The 19,838-nt window shown below is 38.5% G+C and overlaps 1 protein-coding gene across 1 annotated transcript; it reads right to left on the bottom strand.

Moving 5' to 3' along the window:
• Positions 1-6,389: 6,389 nt before the first annotated feature.
• Positions 6,390-7,254, bottom strand: LOC140857730 (uncharacterized). The gene is made up of 3 exons (XM_073256923.1): positions 7,166-7,254; positions 6,989-7,072; positions 6,390-6,839 (listed from the first exon to the last, which is right to left on the bottom strand). Exons 1-3 carry the CDS (start codon positions 7,175-7,177, stop codon positions 6,471-6,473), a joined length of 465 nt encoding a protein of 154 aa, XP_073113024.1. The 5' UTR covers positions 7,178-7,254; the 3' UTR covers positions 6,390-6,470.
• Positions 7,255-19,838: the final 12,584 nt, after the last annotated feature.

Below are 19,838 nucleotides of genomic sequence, written 5' to 3' on the forward strand. Positions count from 1 at the left end.
CCGACTCCAACCGCAAGGAAGACTCCGCCCGGACTCCTACGGGAGCCGGGCTCCGTCCACGACTCCAACCGCAAGGAGGACTCCGCCCGAACTCCTACGGAAGCCGGGCTCCGTCGCCAACTTCAACTGCTGGTAAGCTCCGTCCGGACTCCTATGGGAGCCGGACTCCGCACCTGACTTTAATTGCAGGAAGACTCCGCCTGGACTCCTACGGGAGCCAGGCTCCGTCCATGACTCAACTGCAAGGAGGACTCCACCCGGACTCCTACGGGAGCCGGGCTCCGTCGCCAACTTCAACTGCTGGTAAGCTTCGTCCGGACTCCTACGAGAGCCGGGCTCCGTCCACGACTCCAACCGCAAGGAAGACTCCGCCCGGACTCCTACGGGAGCCGGACTTCGTCCATGACTCCAACCGCAAGGAAGACTCCGCCCGGACTCCTACGGGAGCCGGGCTCCGCCCATGACTTCAACCGCAAGGAGGACTCCACCCGGACTCCTACGGGAGCCGGGCTCCGTCACCAACTTCAACCGCTGGTAAGCTCCGCCCGGACTCCTATGGGAGCCGGGCTTTGTCGCCAACTTCAACTGCTGATAAACCCCGTCCGGACTCCTACGGGAGCCGGACTTCGCACCTGACTATAATTGCAGGAAGACTCCGCTCGGACTCCTATGGGAACCGGGCTCCGTCCACGACTCCAACCGCAAGGAAGACTCCGTCCGGACTCCTACGGAAGCCGGGCTCCGTCCACGACTCCAATCGCAAGGAAGACTCCGCTCGGACTCCTACAGGAGCCGGGCTCCGTCCACGACTCCAACCGCAAGAAGGACTCCGCCCGGACTCCTACGAGAGCCGGGCTCCGTCGCCAACTTCAACTGCTGGTAAGCTCCGTCTGGACTCCTACGGGAGCCGGACTTCGCACATGACTTTAATTGCAGGAAGACTCCGCCCGAACTCCTACGGGAGCCGGGCTCCATCCACGACTCCAATCACAAGGAGGACTCCGCCCGGACTCCTATGGGAGCCGGGCTCCGTCGCCAACTTCAACTGCTGGTAAGCTCCGTCCGGACTCCTACGGGAGCCGGGCCCCACCCCCGACTGTGACTGAAGGAAGACTTCATCCGAACTCCTGCGAAAGCTGGATTCCGAGCTTCTCTTGGACAGATGGCTAACCACCTCTCTCCGCCAGACACTCCAACCGGACTTCAGCCGGCAGACCTTCGCCCCCTGGCACGCTGCAGTAACAGCCGCAATTCTGCTCCATTCCCTGCGGCAGATTCTATGCGGCTCCATCACTCCACGATCCTGCTCCACCTCCTGCGATGGATTTCACGCGGCTCCATCACTCCTTGGCAGGCCGTAATAATGGCTACGGTCTTGCTCCACTTCCTGCGACGGATACCGCGCGATTCTCCTATCCTTTGGCAAGTCGCGACAACGGACGCCGCTCCGCTTCTCGTGGCAGATTCCACGTGGCACGCCCCGGTAATAGCCACGGGTCCACCCCACTACTAGCCACAACAAACTTTTTCTGACCATGGGCGGCCCACTATCAGACGGTTACAGGCGTCACCATCAGTTTGTTGCCTCCTCCGCCTATAAAAGGGGAAACCCCAGATACGTTATTCCATAAGCTCTCGTTTTACCTAGAAACTCTGCTAAAATTTTCGTTCGAGCACTTCATTCTTGTTGAGGTAGAGAACTGACTTGAGCGTCGGAGGGTCTTACCGGAGCAACCCCACCTCCGGTTTAGACTTCTTTTGCAGGTTCCGGCGGCGACCGCGACTCCCTCGACTCCAGCTTCTCCGGCGCAAGCAGATTTTTGCACCAACAGTAGTAAAACCTTATTAGATTCATTTATCTATTTGTTAGGATAGATTTATTATGATGCTCATACTTTAACGTCCCAATATTCCTAATGTTTACCCACCTACACTCATACTATGTCAAATTCTATGTGTCATAATTTATCTACTTATGCTCTGATACCATATTAATTGTCACGCCTCCGATCCGAGATTGTGAATCGAGGGTCATGGCAACCGCCGCATACTTATGAAGAACTCTCTCCATAAGCATGCAAGGCATCTCATCACGATATCAATGCATGACAGCAGAATAAATTCAAATAATTATTATTCAACTTTGATTCAAGTAATTTAAATCAAATGTCTTACATCCAATAAAATTTTATTAAAAATAAAATAATAGATCTAAATTCAATGAAGTTGACAATGCTAAATCTCGCCGCTAAAAGCTCTGTCCCAATATTTCTTCCCACGCTCGAAATTAATTATCTGAATCTGAAAAATAGAAAGAAAGGTAATGAGCTAGACAGCCCAGTAAGTAACAAATATCTCAACTAGATAATTCAGATATTATCAAATTTTCAAGAACAATATTACAATTAAACATAAAAATATATTTCATACCGATTTAATGCAAATCCAATATTACTAAATATTCACATATAATATAATCATAAATCTGATTCGATTCAAAAACACTCGTAACTCAACAGTCTTGACTATGACCAACGTTTAACCCCCATTGGCGGGGTCCACAGAATACCAGCGCACAACCCCCACTGGCAGAGTCCACAAATACCAGCGCACAACCTCCACTGGCAGGGTCCACAAACACCAGCGCACAACCCCCACTGGCAGGGTCCACTGAGTACCAATGTATAATCCCCATTGGCGGGGTCCACTGAAACATAGTTAGGCTGAGAGCATAAATTCGATCTGTATCAAAATACTTTGTATCATAATATGTCATAATTTTTTACTGAACATGTGCATAATCGACGTACCATAATATTTCAAAAGTACTTTTCTTTCAAAACATAATTCATAATTCATGCATAATTTCAGAGAATAATTATTTATTTTCAGAATAAATATGAAATATTTCGAGAAGATGATTCATTACTTACTTTTCACGGAGTACTGAATGAACAGATCGACTAACTTCTAAAAGATTCTTTCGTGCGTATTATCTAAAATTATATTTTTTTTATATTAATTTTAATTCAAAATTCAATCTAAACAAATCTCAATCAAAATCTCACTTAAAATCAGACTCTTCCCTAAACTCGATCAAAATCATCAAATTAAGCCTTCCACTATACTAATCCTAGAGGAATAACTTTAGAGAGAGAAAATTCATTAAGAGAGAGAAACAACTTAGAGAGAGAAAATTCTAGAGAGAGAAAGTAGAGAGAGAAAGTCCAATTTCAGAGATAGAAAGTAGAGTTCAGACTGAAAGAAGAGAGAGAAGAGAGAGAAACTCTCTCTCATCATTTTATTTATTTATTTATTCATTTATTTATATATATATATATAAGTATATATATATATTGTTGTTGTTATTATTATTATTATTATATTTATTTTTTATTCTTTTCTTTTCCTCTTTTTTCTTCTTTTTCTTCTTTTTCTTTCCTTTTTCTTTTCTTTTCTTTTCTTTTTCTTTTTTTCTTTTTCTTCGGGCTCCTTCCAGGCCGAACAGGGGACCGGCGGTCCCCTCCTTGTGGCGGGCCATTCAGGCCACGGCCATCGCGGCGGAGGCCGGCGGCAGAAGGGGGCCACTCCTCCGATCATGGAGGAGTATGGCCGGCGATCGATTGCGATCGCCGGCGTCGGAAAATTCACGGGAAAAAGGGACCAAAACAGAGGTCCCTTTTTCCGACCGGAAATCGGCGACTCTCGTCGCCGGCAGCCGCGCACAAGAGCACGGGAGGAAGGGGAAGGAAGAGAGGAAGAAAAAGGAAACTCACCTCGGCCTCCGGTGACCCTACCAGTGAGCAATCATGGTGAGAACGAAGCAAGGATCCGCGGCTCTAATTCGAAAAAATCGGAAAGAAAAAGAGAGGAAAAGGGCCGATGATCGGCTCCAAGGGAAAGGGAAGGTCTTTTTATAGAGGACCCTAGGACTCCGAGAGGTCCTAGGATTTTCGATCTCGCCCGGATCTCGTCGGAGAAGAAGACTCCTATCGGGAGTCTTCTTCCCGGTTTTGATTCCTCTATTTTTTTTTTTTTGGGGCTTGGGTCTGCTGGATTGGGCTTGGTTGGGCTAGGTTTTGGGCTATGACAGGTGTGGTGCGGATGGCCACGACGGATGCCTCACGAGGGGAAAGCAGGACGGAATGGACATGAGGTCCACAGTGGACAGTGTGGAGGCAGCGAAGCAATGCGACTGACGTACCGGGGGGTGGGTGCCGATCAGCCACGGACAGAGGAAGATGGAGGATCTGCCGGGTGGGAGGAAGGGAAGAGAAAACAAGGAAAAAAAATAAAAAAAAGAAAAAAAAAGATAGTAATAAAATATTTTTATTTTATTAATAATAAATATTATTATTTGATAAAAAATAAAGTATTATTATTTGATAAATAATAAAATATTATTATTTGATAAATAATAAAATATTATTATTTGATTAATAATAAAATATTATTATTATTATTTGGTTAATAAAGTCTGATCTCAAATATCAGATTGAATTATCTCAGTTAGGAGCAGTAGTCACAGTGTCACTAGATTGAAACGGGGCAAATACAATAAGTTCACTAATTAGTAAGATTGATAAAGTTACAATTAATATAAAAACAGCTAATTATCAATTTTCTTTTTGCCTGCTGATTGGATTAAGCCTTTGTGCCTGGAATGAACTACACAATCATTGAATTCGGATCCGCCAATTATGTACGGAGGTGAATCTAGTCAAAAAGCTAATCGTCAGATATTCACAAGCAAAAAAATTAGATTATTACAAAATATATTTATCATTAAAAAATCAATAAATATATTTATCATTAAAATAAAAATTTATATAATAATAAAATATATATTATTTTAAAATATTATGTAATAATAAAATAATTATTTCAAAGAGCGATCCATGAATTATTTCAGAGGACAATCTATATGTCATCTTCTTTTGAAAAAAAAAAAATATGCTCCTATACCAGGGGACCACCTTTTTGGGTGGTTTTGCATTCACATGGAGTGGTGGGGGGCATCGCCAGGGTCGGAGGTGGGGGCAACAGGGATGCAAGGGGTAGTGAGATCTTCTTAAATAATAATATTTTATTATTAATCAAATAATAATAATTAATTATTAATAAAATAATAATATTTATTACTAAACAAAAATTAATATTTTTACTAATCAAACAGTAATATTTTTTATTAATAAAATAATAATATTTATTATTAATAAAATAAAAATAATTTATTATCTATTTTTTTTTCTTTTTTTTGTTTTTTACCCTCGTTTCTCCATTCTCTTCCTCCCACCCTCTAGTCGATCCTCCGTCTTCCTCTGCCAGCCACTACAAGAAATTTGATTTTTTGCGATGAAATTTTTTCGTCGCTAAAAATCATATTTTCATCGCTAAACGTATTTGCGATGAAATATATCGTCGCTAAAAATTTATAGAGAAAGCCTCGTAGCAAAAGACCTTAGCGACGAAAATATTTTATTTCGTCGCAAAAAATAGTAAACCCAGACGACGAAGTTATGTACTGTATTAGCGACGAAAATATTTTGTCGCAAGAGCTTAAATTTTTATCGCTAAAATTGCAACGAAAAAAAATTTCGTTGCTAAATATTTTGATTAAAAAAATTTTTTTTCTTATTTTTTGCGATGAAAATGAAATTCGTCGCAAAACTTAGCGACGGATTTCGTCGCAAAATAATTTGTCGCAAAAATTTCGTCGCAAAAATTACGACGAAAAAAATGTTCGTCGCTATAATTGCGACGAAAAAAAAATTTCGTCGCTATAATAGCAACGAAATAAAAATTTCGTCGCTAGAAGGGCGACGAAATAAAAAAATTCGTCGCCATAATTGCGACGAAATAAAAAATACGTCGCCATAATTGCGAGGAAATAAAAATTTCGTCGCAAAAAGTTTAAATTTTTAGCGACGAAACTATTTTTTCGTCGCAAAAATAGCAACGAAATAATTTCGTCACAATAATTACGACGAAAAAAAAATTTCGTCGCTATAATGGCGATGAAATAATAATTTCGTCGCTATAAGGGCGACGAAATAAAAATATTCGTCGCCATAATTGCGACGAAATAAAAATTTCGTCGCAAAAAGTTATAATTTTTAGCGACGAAACTATTTTTTCGTCGCAAAAATAGCAACGAAATAAAAAATTTCGTCGCAATGAATAATAAAAGTTTTACTTTTTTGGGTTCACAAATTTTTTTGCGACGAAATTAATATTTCATCGCTAAAATAAATTTTGGATAAAAAATAAAATTTTTATTAATTTTCCAAAAAAACCTGCTCAAATATAAATTATCTGATTAAACATATTTTAAATAAACAGTATGTTAACACAATAAAAATATTCTAAGTCAAAAGACCAATTTCAAGTATCAAAAAGTTTCATAACCATCTTTGTCATATACAAAAATATAAGTCCATACACCATTTTAAATTTAAAATAAGTACAAACTAAGTATGATCTGACTCATTGGCCTCGTTCCCTCCTCCAGGCGTCGATCCCTGACCCGATATGTGTCGCGATGGTGGTGCAGAGGCGGCATCATGTGACTGTAGAGGTGCTAACTCAGAAGCATCAATACCGAGCCGTCCCGCCACCGCAGCTACGATCCTCTCGAGCGTCTGACTACGATTCATCCAGTAACTAATCTGATCTTGCATCATGCTCATGGATGTCCTAACTGCCTCTGGCACCGATGCATCATCAGACCGGCCGGATGACGAACTGCGTGATTTTTTGGACCGCATGCTATGACCAGATCCTAGCTGCCGCCCGAGGACGGTATCCAAAATCGTATCATCTGTCATCAAACAAACCTGCTGCGATTCAGTATCACCATCAGATCCCACCTCCCTCGTCGCCTGCTCTCTCAATTCTAACATTTTTTCCTTCACAATAAACCAAATAAAATCATAAATTTTTTTCAAACTCTTTAAAAGTATTCAAAATGTAAAGTAATGATACTTACATGATGCTGCCTCGCCTCCTCGGTCACGAACTCGCCACTCTTGTTTTGATAGAATTTAGCATAGGCATCGACTCCGGATAGTCCCTGTTCAAACAAAAAAAAAGAAAAAAAAATATCAAAATAATATAAATATTTAATAAAAAATTACAAAGTATGATTGCAAATGTAGTTACGTACCATCCTCTTCATTCCCTGTGCAAAAGAGGCACTTCCTTGCGTGTGAATAGAATCAATCTTGCTCCTATTCACCTTATTCGCCTCCGATCGTCGCTACAAAATACATATAATTATAACCAATAAAGGACATAACATAATTAAAAAAACTTGGAACACTAGACATACCTGAAATGCCTCACTTCCAAAATACTCACATAACCACCGCCAATCGTCACTAGACCCAACCCAATTTCTGTATGGCTGGGTCACAGGATCAATCCCCTTCGCCTGCAGCTCATTGCAGTATTTATGAAGCCTACATCGCCGATCTCTGTATCTATTTGCAGCCATTTTGAGAATACATACCGTCACTTCTTCGTCAGTGCAATCCTCGAAGTCAATATTATCCTACACAATAATCATACCAAAAAGCAAATACATGAAATTATTCATATAATAAAAAATTTATTTATATAACCAAAAATAATATGGATCATGTAATGATATGCAAGACATCCAAATTTAATTTTTACCCCGATGTGAGAGAGTAGAGCATCACGATATCGAGGAGCTACATGCTTGAAACTTTCAGCAGCCCACGGAAAATGATTCCACATATACAAACTGATCTCATTTGCGACGATACTAGCCTCTGTGCCAACCGGATGATCTCGAAAAATATGTACCTTCGGTTTTTCATTGTGTGTATGCACATATTTTTCCAAAACAAGACCCCTACTAGGACCACGCACTGCACGTCGATGCTGTGTTCCTACATGTAAAAATTGATGAAATGAACATATATCATGTATCACTAAATGCATATAACAAAAAAATATATATGGTTTATAAATTGATAGAGATGTACCTGTAAGGAGATGATGCTGCGGTACCATGGCCTCCGGTTGGGCAAGCTCTGGCTGAGCACTAGGCGGCTCTGTGGACTCGGGCAACTGAGTCTCATCTAAATCCTCTGACTCATCATGCAAAATGCTAAAGTGAGGATGTGTATCATCAAGCGGAGCCTACTGCCTACCCCGTGAATGTCTACGTCCAGGACCAGTCATGATATTGCAATGATTAAAATAATTTAAATCAGTAAGTAATCAAAAAAACTCAAGTATTACATGATATAATAAAAAAAAATAAATTGAATTACTTATTCATATTAATTATTGTTCTCAGATTCTGAACTCGTGTCCATATAGTCATCTTCGACGGGAGTCATAGAAGACTTCGACCCTGAAGTGCTATCATCATTGTCGTTAACGAAGTCATTAGTGGATCGTGCTCGTGTCCGTGCCCTTATCGACGATCCAACAACAGAAACATCCTCAGGTTCATAGTCGTCTCTTTGTAATTGTCCTATGTCAATCGTATCATCTGACACTAATATGTTATCTGGTGCTTGCATTTGATATGCTTCATTTTCAATAATTGCACAGACTTCATTCTCAAGATGTTCATCGTTCGGGCATGTGAAAAGTGCAGGATCAAACAAATGCCTATGCTGAGCCCTTATTGCAACTCGCCAAGGCTCTTTCATTTTGTTATCATCAATATACCACACTAGTCTTGCTTGCTTTGCAAAAATATAAGGATCACTTTCATACCATACATGACCAGTGTGGACACTGACGAGTTGAGGATCTATAACAATTGGCTTGTGTCGTCCTAAGTCATACCATCGACACTTGAATAACACAATCCGTCGAAGACCACTATATCTCAACTCTATAACCTCATGCAGAACACCAAAAAAATCTATTATTTCACCCTTGTGCTCGCCCTCCATGCTTATTCCACAATTCTGTGTGGTTCGATCACGATCGCGATCTTCCGTTAAGAATCGCACACCATTGACTATGCATGCTGAATATACTGATACACGTCTGTCAGGTTTTCGTGCAAGTGCAGCAAAGTCATTACTGATACAGTTAAGATTGTCTATACGTAGCTGAGCTATCTACAATTAAAAGAACAATAAGCAGGTTAAATTTGACAAAATAAATACTATATAAACAAACTTTTAATCATGGATGAACATGAACATAACTTACCCGTTCGTCAAACCATGATGCGAATTGATTCCTATGTCGTGCCGCTGCTAATGTAGGATTACTTCTTCTGAGCTCACTTTCGTGTTCTCTGAAGTGATACAGTAATACCATGTATATTTTAATTTAGAGTCCACGTGCATTCATTGATATATCAACAAATAAAAATTAAATGTATATACTCACATCATGTAGGCTTCTACCTCCTCGCAATTGTTTAGCACATACCAATGCATGTCATCCGTTTCTTGTGGTGTCAACATTCGAAAATCTTTTTTACCATATGGTCGGGCAACATTGGAGAACACGGACAATCCATCGGTCAGAATCTCGTCAACATCAATATTCCGCTGTGGCTTTGTAAATTTGGTCTCCACTCGTCGAAGGTACATAGAGCAGAACGTCAGACATTCATTCATAACATGTGCCTCTGCTATTGAACCTTCAGGCCGTGCTTTGTTAGTGACGGCACTCTTGTATTCACGCATCTCCCTATTCAATAAATTATCAATTGATATCACATATAATAAGAATACAATAATGAATAATAAATATTACAATATCATGCAATTACCTTTCAATTGGGTACATCCATCTTGTATGTACTGGCCCACCCAATCTAGCCTCATGTGGAAGATGAACAGAAAGATGCACCATGATATCAAAGAAGGCGGGAGGGAATATCATCTCGAGCTTACAGAGAGTAATGATAATCTTCTTCTCCAATATGTCGATCTGACTTCGTCTCAATGTCTTCGCACATAAGTCTCGAAAATAAGTTTCCAGATCAAGTAACGCATCACACACATTATCCGGCAACAATCCGCGCAAACCAACTGGGAGCACATGCTGTAGAAGTACATGACAATCATGACTTTTCATCCCGACGATCTTTCCATCTTTCGACTTGATGCACCGTTTCAAGTTTGAGGCGTATCCATCAGGAAACCTCACTTCCATGGTGGTAAATTATAAGAAAATACCATAACAGGCCACATACTATAAGCAGTACTAAGATTACCATATGGATTAAATCTGTCTGTTGCCAACCCTAGCCTGACATTTCGTGAATCAGCTGCAAACCATGGATGTTCACGATCAAAATGTTTCCATGCATCTCCATCTGATGGATGTCTCATGACATCATCGTCCATATTATTTACCTCCTTATGCCACCGCATGTCACAAGCAGTATGCCTCGACATGAACAATCGACGCAATCGTGGTGTAATTGGAAAGTACCACAGAATCTTGCATGGTATTTTCTTTTTCTTCTTATCCTTACCACGACTTTCTTTCCATCTGCTTGAATGACAAATTGGACATGCTTGTAGATCTTGTTTATCCTTCCGAAATAGAACACAATCATTCGGACATGCATGTATCTTTTCACAGCGTAGGCCCAAGTCATCGACTCCCAAACCGAGTCCTTTCAATAATTTTTTGGCTTCATAATGACTTGACGGAAGTAACTCTCCCTCTGGCAGTAAGTCCTTCAAAAATTTGAGCAACCAATTAAACGAGTTGTTTGACCACTTACCAAGTGTCTTCATGTGTAATAACTTTATTACGGCGGACAACAGAGAGTACTTCTTACAACCAGGATAAACATCACTTTGTGCATCTCTTAATAGACGCTCGAATCTATCATTTATAGATATATTAATGTCCTCTTCAGCTTCTTGTCTCGGAATGGAATGCTGATGTTCTGCTCTCGCTTCTACATTTACTTTAAATAATTCCGGATGAAGATCCTCTAAAATTTCTCTATCTTCTTCACCAAGTGTTTGTCTTTCACGACTGCATGATCCACCGACTGACGATGGATTTATGGGACTCCTGGACAACATGTTCGAGCTAGTCGGCAAATCTTCACCATGACAAGTCCATCTCTTGTAAGTCACATCTATACCGTGTTCGTATAAATGATTCTGAATGTCCGATAAGGTACACCAAAATAAATTTCTACATCGACGACATGGACAACGAGCTTTCCCATCTTCTCTAGTATGATTGGACGCCACATTCATAAAAGTCGTCACACCCGTAATATACTCGGGACAGAACTTATCACGCAAAGACATCCAACCATGATCCATACCTACATATTTATGATGCAAACTATACAATCAATTTTATGTAATAATAGTTGACTAACGCCTTATATCTCCTACCTATAGGGTGATGGTCCTATTCCATTCAGGAACGTAAGAATTTAATATTGCAATACATGTCTTGTATACCAAAAAAATTTCGGCAGCATTTCGATGCAGTTCTCCAGATACACAAGCATTAAAATTGTGCTATGTATCCAGAGAACATGATCGAAAATACCGACAAAACTCTGCGATATAGAAGTACATGTGTTGCAATATTAAATTCATTCACGTGCCCAAACTGTTCACGAGAACAATTCGAGAATAGTGTGTAAAGCACCAATATTTTTTTCATAAAAAAAAATATTAGTTTATGCACGCTATCCTCGAACGGAAATTCTAAGGCTTATAAATTTTTTATGCTACAATTAATATATTATTATTAAAAAAAATATTTTTAAAATATTTTTAAATCATGATTAAAATTAATTATATCAAACAAATAATTATATCTAACATTATATCTAATTACTAAAATAATAAATAATTATTTTTAATGACTAAAATTTATTAAAAAAAATTAAAAAAATATATAAATTAAAAAATTGGTTTCACCTTCAACTCTTCCGTGAGCAGTGATGGTGACAATCTGCGGCAACCGGCGGTGGCGGCCCGGCGGCGGCGCGGCGGTGGCGGCATGGCGACGACGCGGCGGCGGCTGCGGCGGCCCTACGAAAACAAACAAACCAGACTGAGAAAGGGAGGGAGAGGCCGGCGTGGCGGCGGCGGATGAAGGCGTGGAGCTGGCGGGGGGAGAGGCCGGCGTGGCGGTGGAGGAAGGCGAGGACGGCGTCAGGCTTGTCGGGGGTGGTGATGTGGAGGAGGGATTTGGAGGCGACGAGGGCCTTATCCTTGGCCGGCGAGGAAGAATAGGAGGAGGAGGTAGTCATTTCGGCGGCGGCCGGCGAGGAAGAATAGGAGGAAAGTATGGAAGGAGGAGGAAAGGGAGGGTGGAGAGGTGGCCGCCACCTTCGTTTTATGGATTGGAGGGTTAGGGTTTCGACGGATTGGAGGGAACCGGAGGGAAAGAGGCAGAGAAGAGGGAGGATTCGGTGCGCGGAGGAGAGGGTGGCGAGGCGGGAGGGAGATGGCCGACGCGCTGGGAGGTGGGCTCGATCAGCGACGGGGGGCGGGCTCGAGCGGCGACGGTGGCGGGGAGGGAGGGCTCGACGGCGGTGGGGAGGGAGGGAGAGGACTTATCGGGAAGGACGACCGGCGACCGGGGAACGACGACTGTCGCCAGAGATCGGGGAGGGAGAAGATTTGGATGACTGCGGCGGAGATCGGGGAGGGAGATCAACAGTGTTTTTTCAATTAGGGCAGAATATCAAAGGTTTTATTTTTAATTAAAAAATATTTAGCGACGAAATAAATTCGTTGCTAAAAATAAATATTCTATCGCAAAAAAATATATTTTTTGCAACAAAAATATTTTCATCGCAAATGATTAATTTTTGGCAACGAAAATTTAATTTCGTCGTAAATGATTGGGAAATCAAGTTTCTCGCAACGAAACAAATATTTCGTCGCTAAAAATTTAATTTTTGGCGTCGTAATTATTTTCCTCGCAAAAAAAAATTTAGCAACGAAAAATTTTTCCGTCGCCAAAAAAAAAATTTTTTTGCGATGAAAAAACTTTCGTCGCTAAAAATCAATTCTAGCAACGAAATTTAAATTTTCGTCGCAAAATATTCAAAAATTTTTTAATAAAATAAAATTTAGCGACGCAATAGTTTCGTCGCTAAATATAAATAAAATTGATCGCAAAAGTCTTTCTTTTTAGCAACGAAATATCAATTTTGTCATAAAAAATATAATTTTTTGGCGACAAAATTTTTTTTTGTCACAAAAAATAAATTTTTAACTACGAAAAAAAATATTTCATCGCCAAAAAAATTATTTTTTGCAACGAAAAAAAATTTCGTAGCTAAAAATGAACTTCTAGCAACAAAAAAAAAATTTCGTTGTAAAAGATATAACTTTTTGCAACGCAATTTTTTTCATCGCAAATACCTAATTTTTGGGGACGAAATTTAAATTTCGTTGCAAAAGTCTACTTTTTGGCGACGAAAAATATTTCGTCGCTAAAATTTCGTCGCAAAAAATCAAATTTCTTGTAGTGAGCGGTTGACCCGCACCCATCCCCCTTCGATGCGCCACCCACGCCCCCTGTGCCGCTCCATTATTTTCTGCACCATTCGTTGTGAGCCCTACACCCATTCTGGCCCGCTCTCTCCTTGCGAGACATCTGCCGTAGCCATCCACACCGCACTTATCGTGTCCCCGTCCCACCACCATTCGTGCCATATCTGCCATCCACCCCTGACTTTGTGCAACCTTCATCCGCCCTCCCCTCCTCTCAAGCCGTTCATGTGAATAGAACAGCACACCCCCCACCCCACAACTCCTGCCTCTTCCTTCGGCCATTGCGCCCACACCCCATGCCCCCCTTCAGTGTAGCACCCTACCGTCCCCATCGTTCGGCCACTACCCTCTAGCCGACCAATGGCCCTCCTTCCCTCCCTCTCCGGTCCTGGTGAAACCCCCACCTATGCCCCCAGAAATGAAAAGAAAAAAAAAGTGCAAGAATATATTAAAAAAAAAAAAATTGCATCTATGCTGGAACGTATATTGAACGTGAAGCTTTAGTTTTAAATTTAAATTTAAAATTTCAATTTTTTATCTATATTATTAAAAATTATAAATAAAAATTATATGTTGAACATGTAGTTTCGTCACGGTCATACTATCCCATTAAAATTATTATATTTTAAAAAATAAATTAAGAAAAAATAGGTTGAAAAATAAATATTAAAAAAATAATATTAAAAAAAAAAATCCTACGTTCAACCTTCCCATGCGGTCGTTGCCCATGCCTGCAATGGATGTGTGTCCTGATGGACCTGGTCCGGCCAATAATTTCACCATGCCTTACATTACACCCAAACAAGTACCCAACCCTTTAAACCCAAAACCTACCGGTGATGCAACAAGCACGGGAGCGAGAGCGGCGACGGCAAAATACACCATGCAAAGGTTCACCTTCCCTCATTTAGATTTCTCTGCCTTTGCGTCACATGGCAAGTGGTCGAGCACGATGTTGAAATCCAATACACCACGTTCGGTATGTTTGCTTTGTCTATCTTATTTATTTGCTTGTTCGCTTGACGCTTCGGTTTGGAAATTACAACAATTTTTCTTATTGTGAAAGATCAATGGCCAATAATTTATGTTTCATTAGTCGTAAAAAGTTGATTGGTGATGATCTACTGGAACTCCAAACGTTGCACGACATCCAGTGAAATGTTCCAAGTCCCTGCACACGGCGGATTGTGGTTCCTGATGAGACCTAGTCATGGGTACGGGGCCATGCCAACCATGGTGCTATCCTTGTCAAACCTCCCCTCCTCTCCTCTCGCGGGCGTCCATAAGGGTTCTTTGGCCAACAAATGACAAGCACCTGAAATGAAGTGGCGAATGGCAGGCTGCCTTACCAAGCTAAATGAAGCCGTCAAGGTCTCATCATTTGCCGGTGAACTCATCAGCACCCAATCTCTCTAGGCTAGAGGATGATGACCTTTTCCTTAGACTTAAGGTGCGTTTGATCACGATTGATATCGAAATTGAAATCAAAATAAATCGGAGTGAGAATCGAAATATATCCCCAATGTATTTATAGTTCATGACTAAAACCAAAAACAAAATGAGATTTAAATTAAATAGAGAGATATTTTTGAAAGTTAATTTTTTAAGTAAATATGGTGAAATGAGATTCGAATACTGTGAAGAGAGCCGTGATTAATTTTTAGGGGTTTGGAATATTCTCATTCTCCCTCCAAAACAAAAGTGGAAGCCACTAATCTCCATTCCCAATCCAAAATTCAAATCTCCCCATCCAAACATATCCTAAATTCCTGGAAGGGCTCATTGTCTGGTCTCCCCCCACACAACACGCTAGCTGGTCTATAAAGGAGGGACCATACCTTAAAAGACCATACCTTAAGATGATGGTTGCTAGACCCTATAGTGTTCGGTTATTGGAATAACTAAATGCAGCCACATGTCGCCAAAGGAGTCCACATATGGATGATCACATAGGATTAGGATTCCATTATAAAAAATATATTTATTTATAACCAAAATATAGTAAGGGAGCACTAACATTCTTATAAAAAATTTTATTTATGACGGTAAAACTCAGTCGTCATTATTAGTTATCAGAATCTTAATATATTGATGACTATCTTCAAATGCTATCATAAATACTGAATTTTTTCATCACAAATATTATTTTTTTGGAGGAAAGCATTGGTGCTAATTTCATACCAATATATTAATGACGAATGAATCCGCATCCTCATGAAAAGTATATTATTTGTATCCAGATGTTACTAAAAATATAAAATTTATTTTGAAAGTATCCTATTTACGAGGGCCAAAATTAGTCATCATTATTAATCACAAAAAACTCAATACATTACCGACTACATTAAGATTTTCTCATAAATAACATATTTATTTATGACTAAAATATAGTGAGAAAGTACTAATATCCTCACAAAAAAATTTATTTATGATGACAAAACTCAGTCATCATTATTAATTGTCAAGATTTTAATATATTGATGATTATCTTGAAATACCATCACAAATGCTAGATTTTGTCATTATAAATATTATTAGTTTAGAGGAAAGCATTGGTACCAATTTTATACCAATATACTAGTGACAAATGAATCTATACCCTCATAAAAAATATATTATTTATAACCGAACGTTACTAAAAATATAAAATTTATTCTAAAAGTATCATATTCATGAGGGCCAAAATTAGTCGTCATCATTAATTATCAATTTAAAATATAATTACTAAAAGCTTTCATGGAGATCGATTTAACTAAGGATTTGGATCACCAATCTAACTTAAATGAAATATACAGTATAAAATATTAAAAATATTCTATATTAAATACTATTACTTATTAATTACAGCATAAATAAAAGAAGTTATAAATTATCTATTTTTAAAGGACATTAGAATTAAAAGAAGATGATTAATTGTTATAAAAAATAATAGTAAAAAATAAAATATATCATAATATATTTGAAATAAATATTTTATAATATAAAAAGTCTTAAATAAGTATAATAAATTATGACTTCATAATTTAGTATTATTTATTAAATAAGTATAATAAATATTCTTTATTAAATACTATTACTTATTAATTACAGCATAAATAAAAGAAGTTATAAATTATCTACTTTTAAAGGATATTAAGAAAAGAAGATGATTAAATTGTTATAAAAAATAATAATAATAAATAAAATATGCCATAATATATTTGAAATGAAAATATTTTATAATATGAAAAAGTCTAAAATAAGTATAATGAATTATGACTTCATATTAGATTCTAATGTTGTCCTAGTGGTTAGATAGTAGATAAATATTCAATATATAGGTCTTAGGTTTGATTCTTCATATCCTAATTTATAATAAAAATATTTTATTTTGATGGTTATTTACAAAAATTTTTAAATTTTATTTACGATGATTATCTTATTGTCATTAAAAAAAAAAATCTTCATTCATTTTTCTCATCTGCTAATACATTAATGATGACAGTTAATCTCATTTCTGATGACCATAAATGATCAGAAATACATCATCATCAACAGCCCATCAATAATAATACATCATAAATGGTCATCAAGCTCATTAGGCCATTTACTAAATTGCCTCTCCTCTCATCATCATATATATTTCATGTATCTTTGAGTATAATCGTCTGTGTTAAGAAAATATGTTTTCCTCTTCCTACTGTCTGTTATGTGAAGAGCTTGTGCAAGTAGCTTCATATAATGCTAGCTCTTATGGGTCTGAAATTTTTTGAAAAGTATTATTCAATTATATTATGCGATGCATGTAAAAACACATAGATGGTTGTAATCAAGATAAATAAAACAACGTAAGAAAAATTAATATGGAGGAGGAAAATGAAGAGCCCATCCTCTTGAATTTTCTCTACACAATGCATTGATTTACGCTGAAACAAAATGTGGCAAAGGAAAATAATAAGCTTAGGAAAGATGAAAAGCCCACTCATAAGGTGCACATCATGAGCCCATATATTGGTGGGCAAAGTTTTTGACGCCAAGAATAGACAATATAATACTTGGATCGAAAAGCATGAGGCCTTCTCCTATATGATAATCGGCAGATAAGAAAGACAAACCATGCCATCTTAAGGTCATGTTGCGTCGCATCATGAAGTGGTGGCAGAATGAAGACGATATGTTTTTTTTTTTTTTTCCTTCAAAATATAAGTGACTCGTCCACTGACAAGACTGGACCGAGGATAGTGAACTTATCCAAGAGGGGAAGGCCACCATCCATTCGTTTGATAGGGTTGTCAAGTGACGAGAGGGCGTAGTTGTTCATCACCTAGCTAGTGCGGAGAAATTATCTGGTAGCCAATGGTTGCGTAGTTAGCTGTGGGCCGTGGGCCATGGCCGGTCGGAGAAGAACACATCCTTTTGGCTGTTCTGAACCGAGGGGGCCTACTCAATGGTAGACGTGAATGGAAGAAGCATCACGAAGGTGATTGACCATATATTGACAAGCAACAAGGAGGTGGTTGTCTACTTTCTATTCGTTTTTGTTCTCTCTATCTTTATCATCTACAATTTAATTTTCAACTCAATGTGTACTGTAGCATGATTGCACGAACTGTTTAGCTCTGGTGCATACAAAATATCTGAAATCACAATGATGGGTCCATCCATTCGCTGCCATATTAGTGAGAAATTATATCCTAAACCACATGCATTACAGTACACCATACCAATCATGACGCTCATTCCTATTAGACCTTATTCCTCGGCGCTCATCTCGGTGATTGGCCCACATATATAAAAAAGACGTGCTGCACCATCATATGATGATTGGGCCCATATAAACAAGCATCTAGGCAGTATTCTGCAGTGCAAAAGATGCCCCATGGAGAATCTCAACTCAAAACTTTTTACCTCAATTATTGCGGATGCGGGACATGCGCATGGTACATCCACCTCCAGTGGCACTTGCACTGGCGAAACCTTTTTCCCATAAGAAACGGCCTAGTTGCCAAGCAGCTTTATGCGAGCCAAGGGGACTTTTTGGATGCCCCCGTACATTCCTGTTTAATATTTTCTCTCTATCTTGGGAAAAAGCAGTAAAAGAGAGTGTAATAATGTGAAGTCAGCATTTCTACGACTTCATTGGGATGTGTTTGCCCAGCGTTTCCATGGTAGGAAAATTTTTTATACATCGGAGGCTGCTTTATACGATTGATCTATATAATTATTATTTTTTAATATATATTTAATATTTATAATTTTATTTTTTATTTAAAAATTTTAAATAATATAAATATTTTTATTTTTAAAAAAAATTATGACATCCTACATATAAAAAATTATAATTTTGATGCAGAATATCATAATATGTCACAAGGTGTAATAATTTTTTTTAAAAATTAAAGATATTTTCATCATTCAAAATTTTTAAACGTAAAAATGGAACAACAGACATTTAATGCGCATTAGAAAGTGATTGGATAAAAATACCCCTTCTATATTATGACATTCTGTACGAAGAAAGTCATAATTTGATGCAGAATATCATAATATATCATAGGATGTCATCATTTTCTATATCATATTATGACATTTTGCGTCCAAAAAATCATAATATGCCATGAGATGTTATAATTTTTTTTAAAAAATCAAAGTATTTTTATCATTCAAAATTTAAAAACAAAAAAGCGAAACTGCAGGTATTAAATACATATTAAAAAGTGATGACTTTATGGACCAATCATATAAAACGGTGTGCTCATCGTCGGATTTTTTACACCGCTCGTGGTGCACAAAGAATTTCTCTTCCACCATATTAATCATCTAGGTCTTTGAGGTTCCTACGAGGAGGGTAGACTTGTTCATAGGTCGAACAGTCTGCCTAGCCTGCTCAAGCCCATTGGATGGATTCGGACCACTCTCTAACCCGTGCCTACAAAATAGGCCCATTTAATAATCGGGCTGGGCTTGAGAGTAAAAATTAAAGATAAACTCGATTTTTTTTTATCTTTCTTGTGTTATTTGCTTATGTTTAATGTATTTGCCGACTTAGTTAATAAATTATTGATATATGAACTTAGTGAGATAATAGATATATTCTAAATTGTTAGCATTATTTAATTAGTCATGTTTATTATTTTTAAAGATTGTTTAAGCAGTTTTTTCGTTGAAAAACTTAATATGTTCATGAACTCTAAAGCCGGAGGAAGAGCGAGGCAGCGGCCTAGAAATTTAGGCCCGAAGGCCGGGGCGGGCCTATTCAAAAATTTGGGCAGAGCCTGGTCGGAGCTCCATCCGGCCCGGTCCAGGGACAGCTCTTGTTGCACCATCTCCGAAGGAGACGGCCCATGAACACGTCGA

This window comes from Elaeis guineensis, chromosome 5, assembly GCF_000442705.2.
Source record: "Elaeis guineensis isolate ETL-2024a chromosome 5, EG11, whole genome shotgun sequence".
Taxonomy (NCBI): Eukaryota; Viridiplantae; Streptophyta; class Magnoliopsida; order Arecales; family Arecaceae; genus Elaeis; species Elaeis guineensis.

What these genes read in the sequence shown, in the direction of transcription:
- LOC140857730 (XM_073256923.1), bottom strand. An exon ending in AGGAGGCGAGGCAGCATCAT is followed by an intron (nt 6,840 to 6,988) that starts GTAAGTATCATT and finishes ACTGAATCGCAG; the next exon opens with CAGGTTTGTTTGATGACAGA.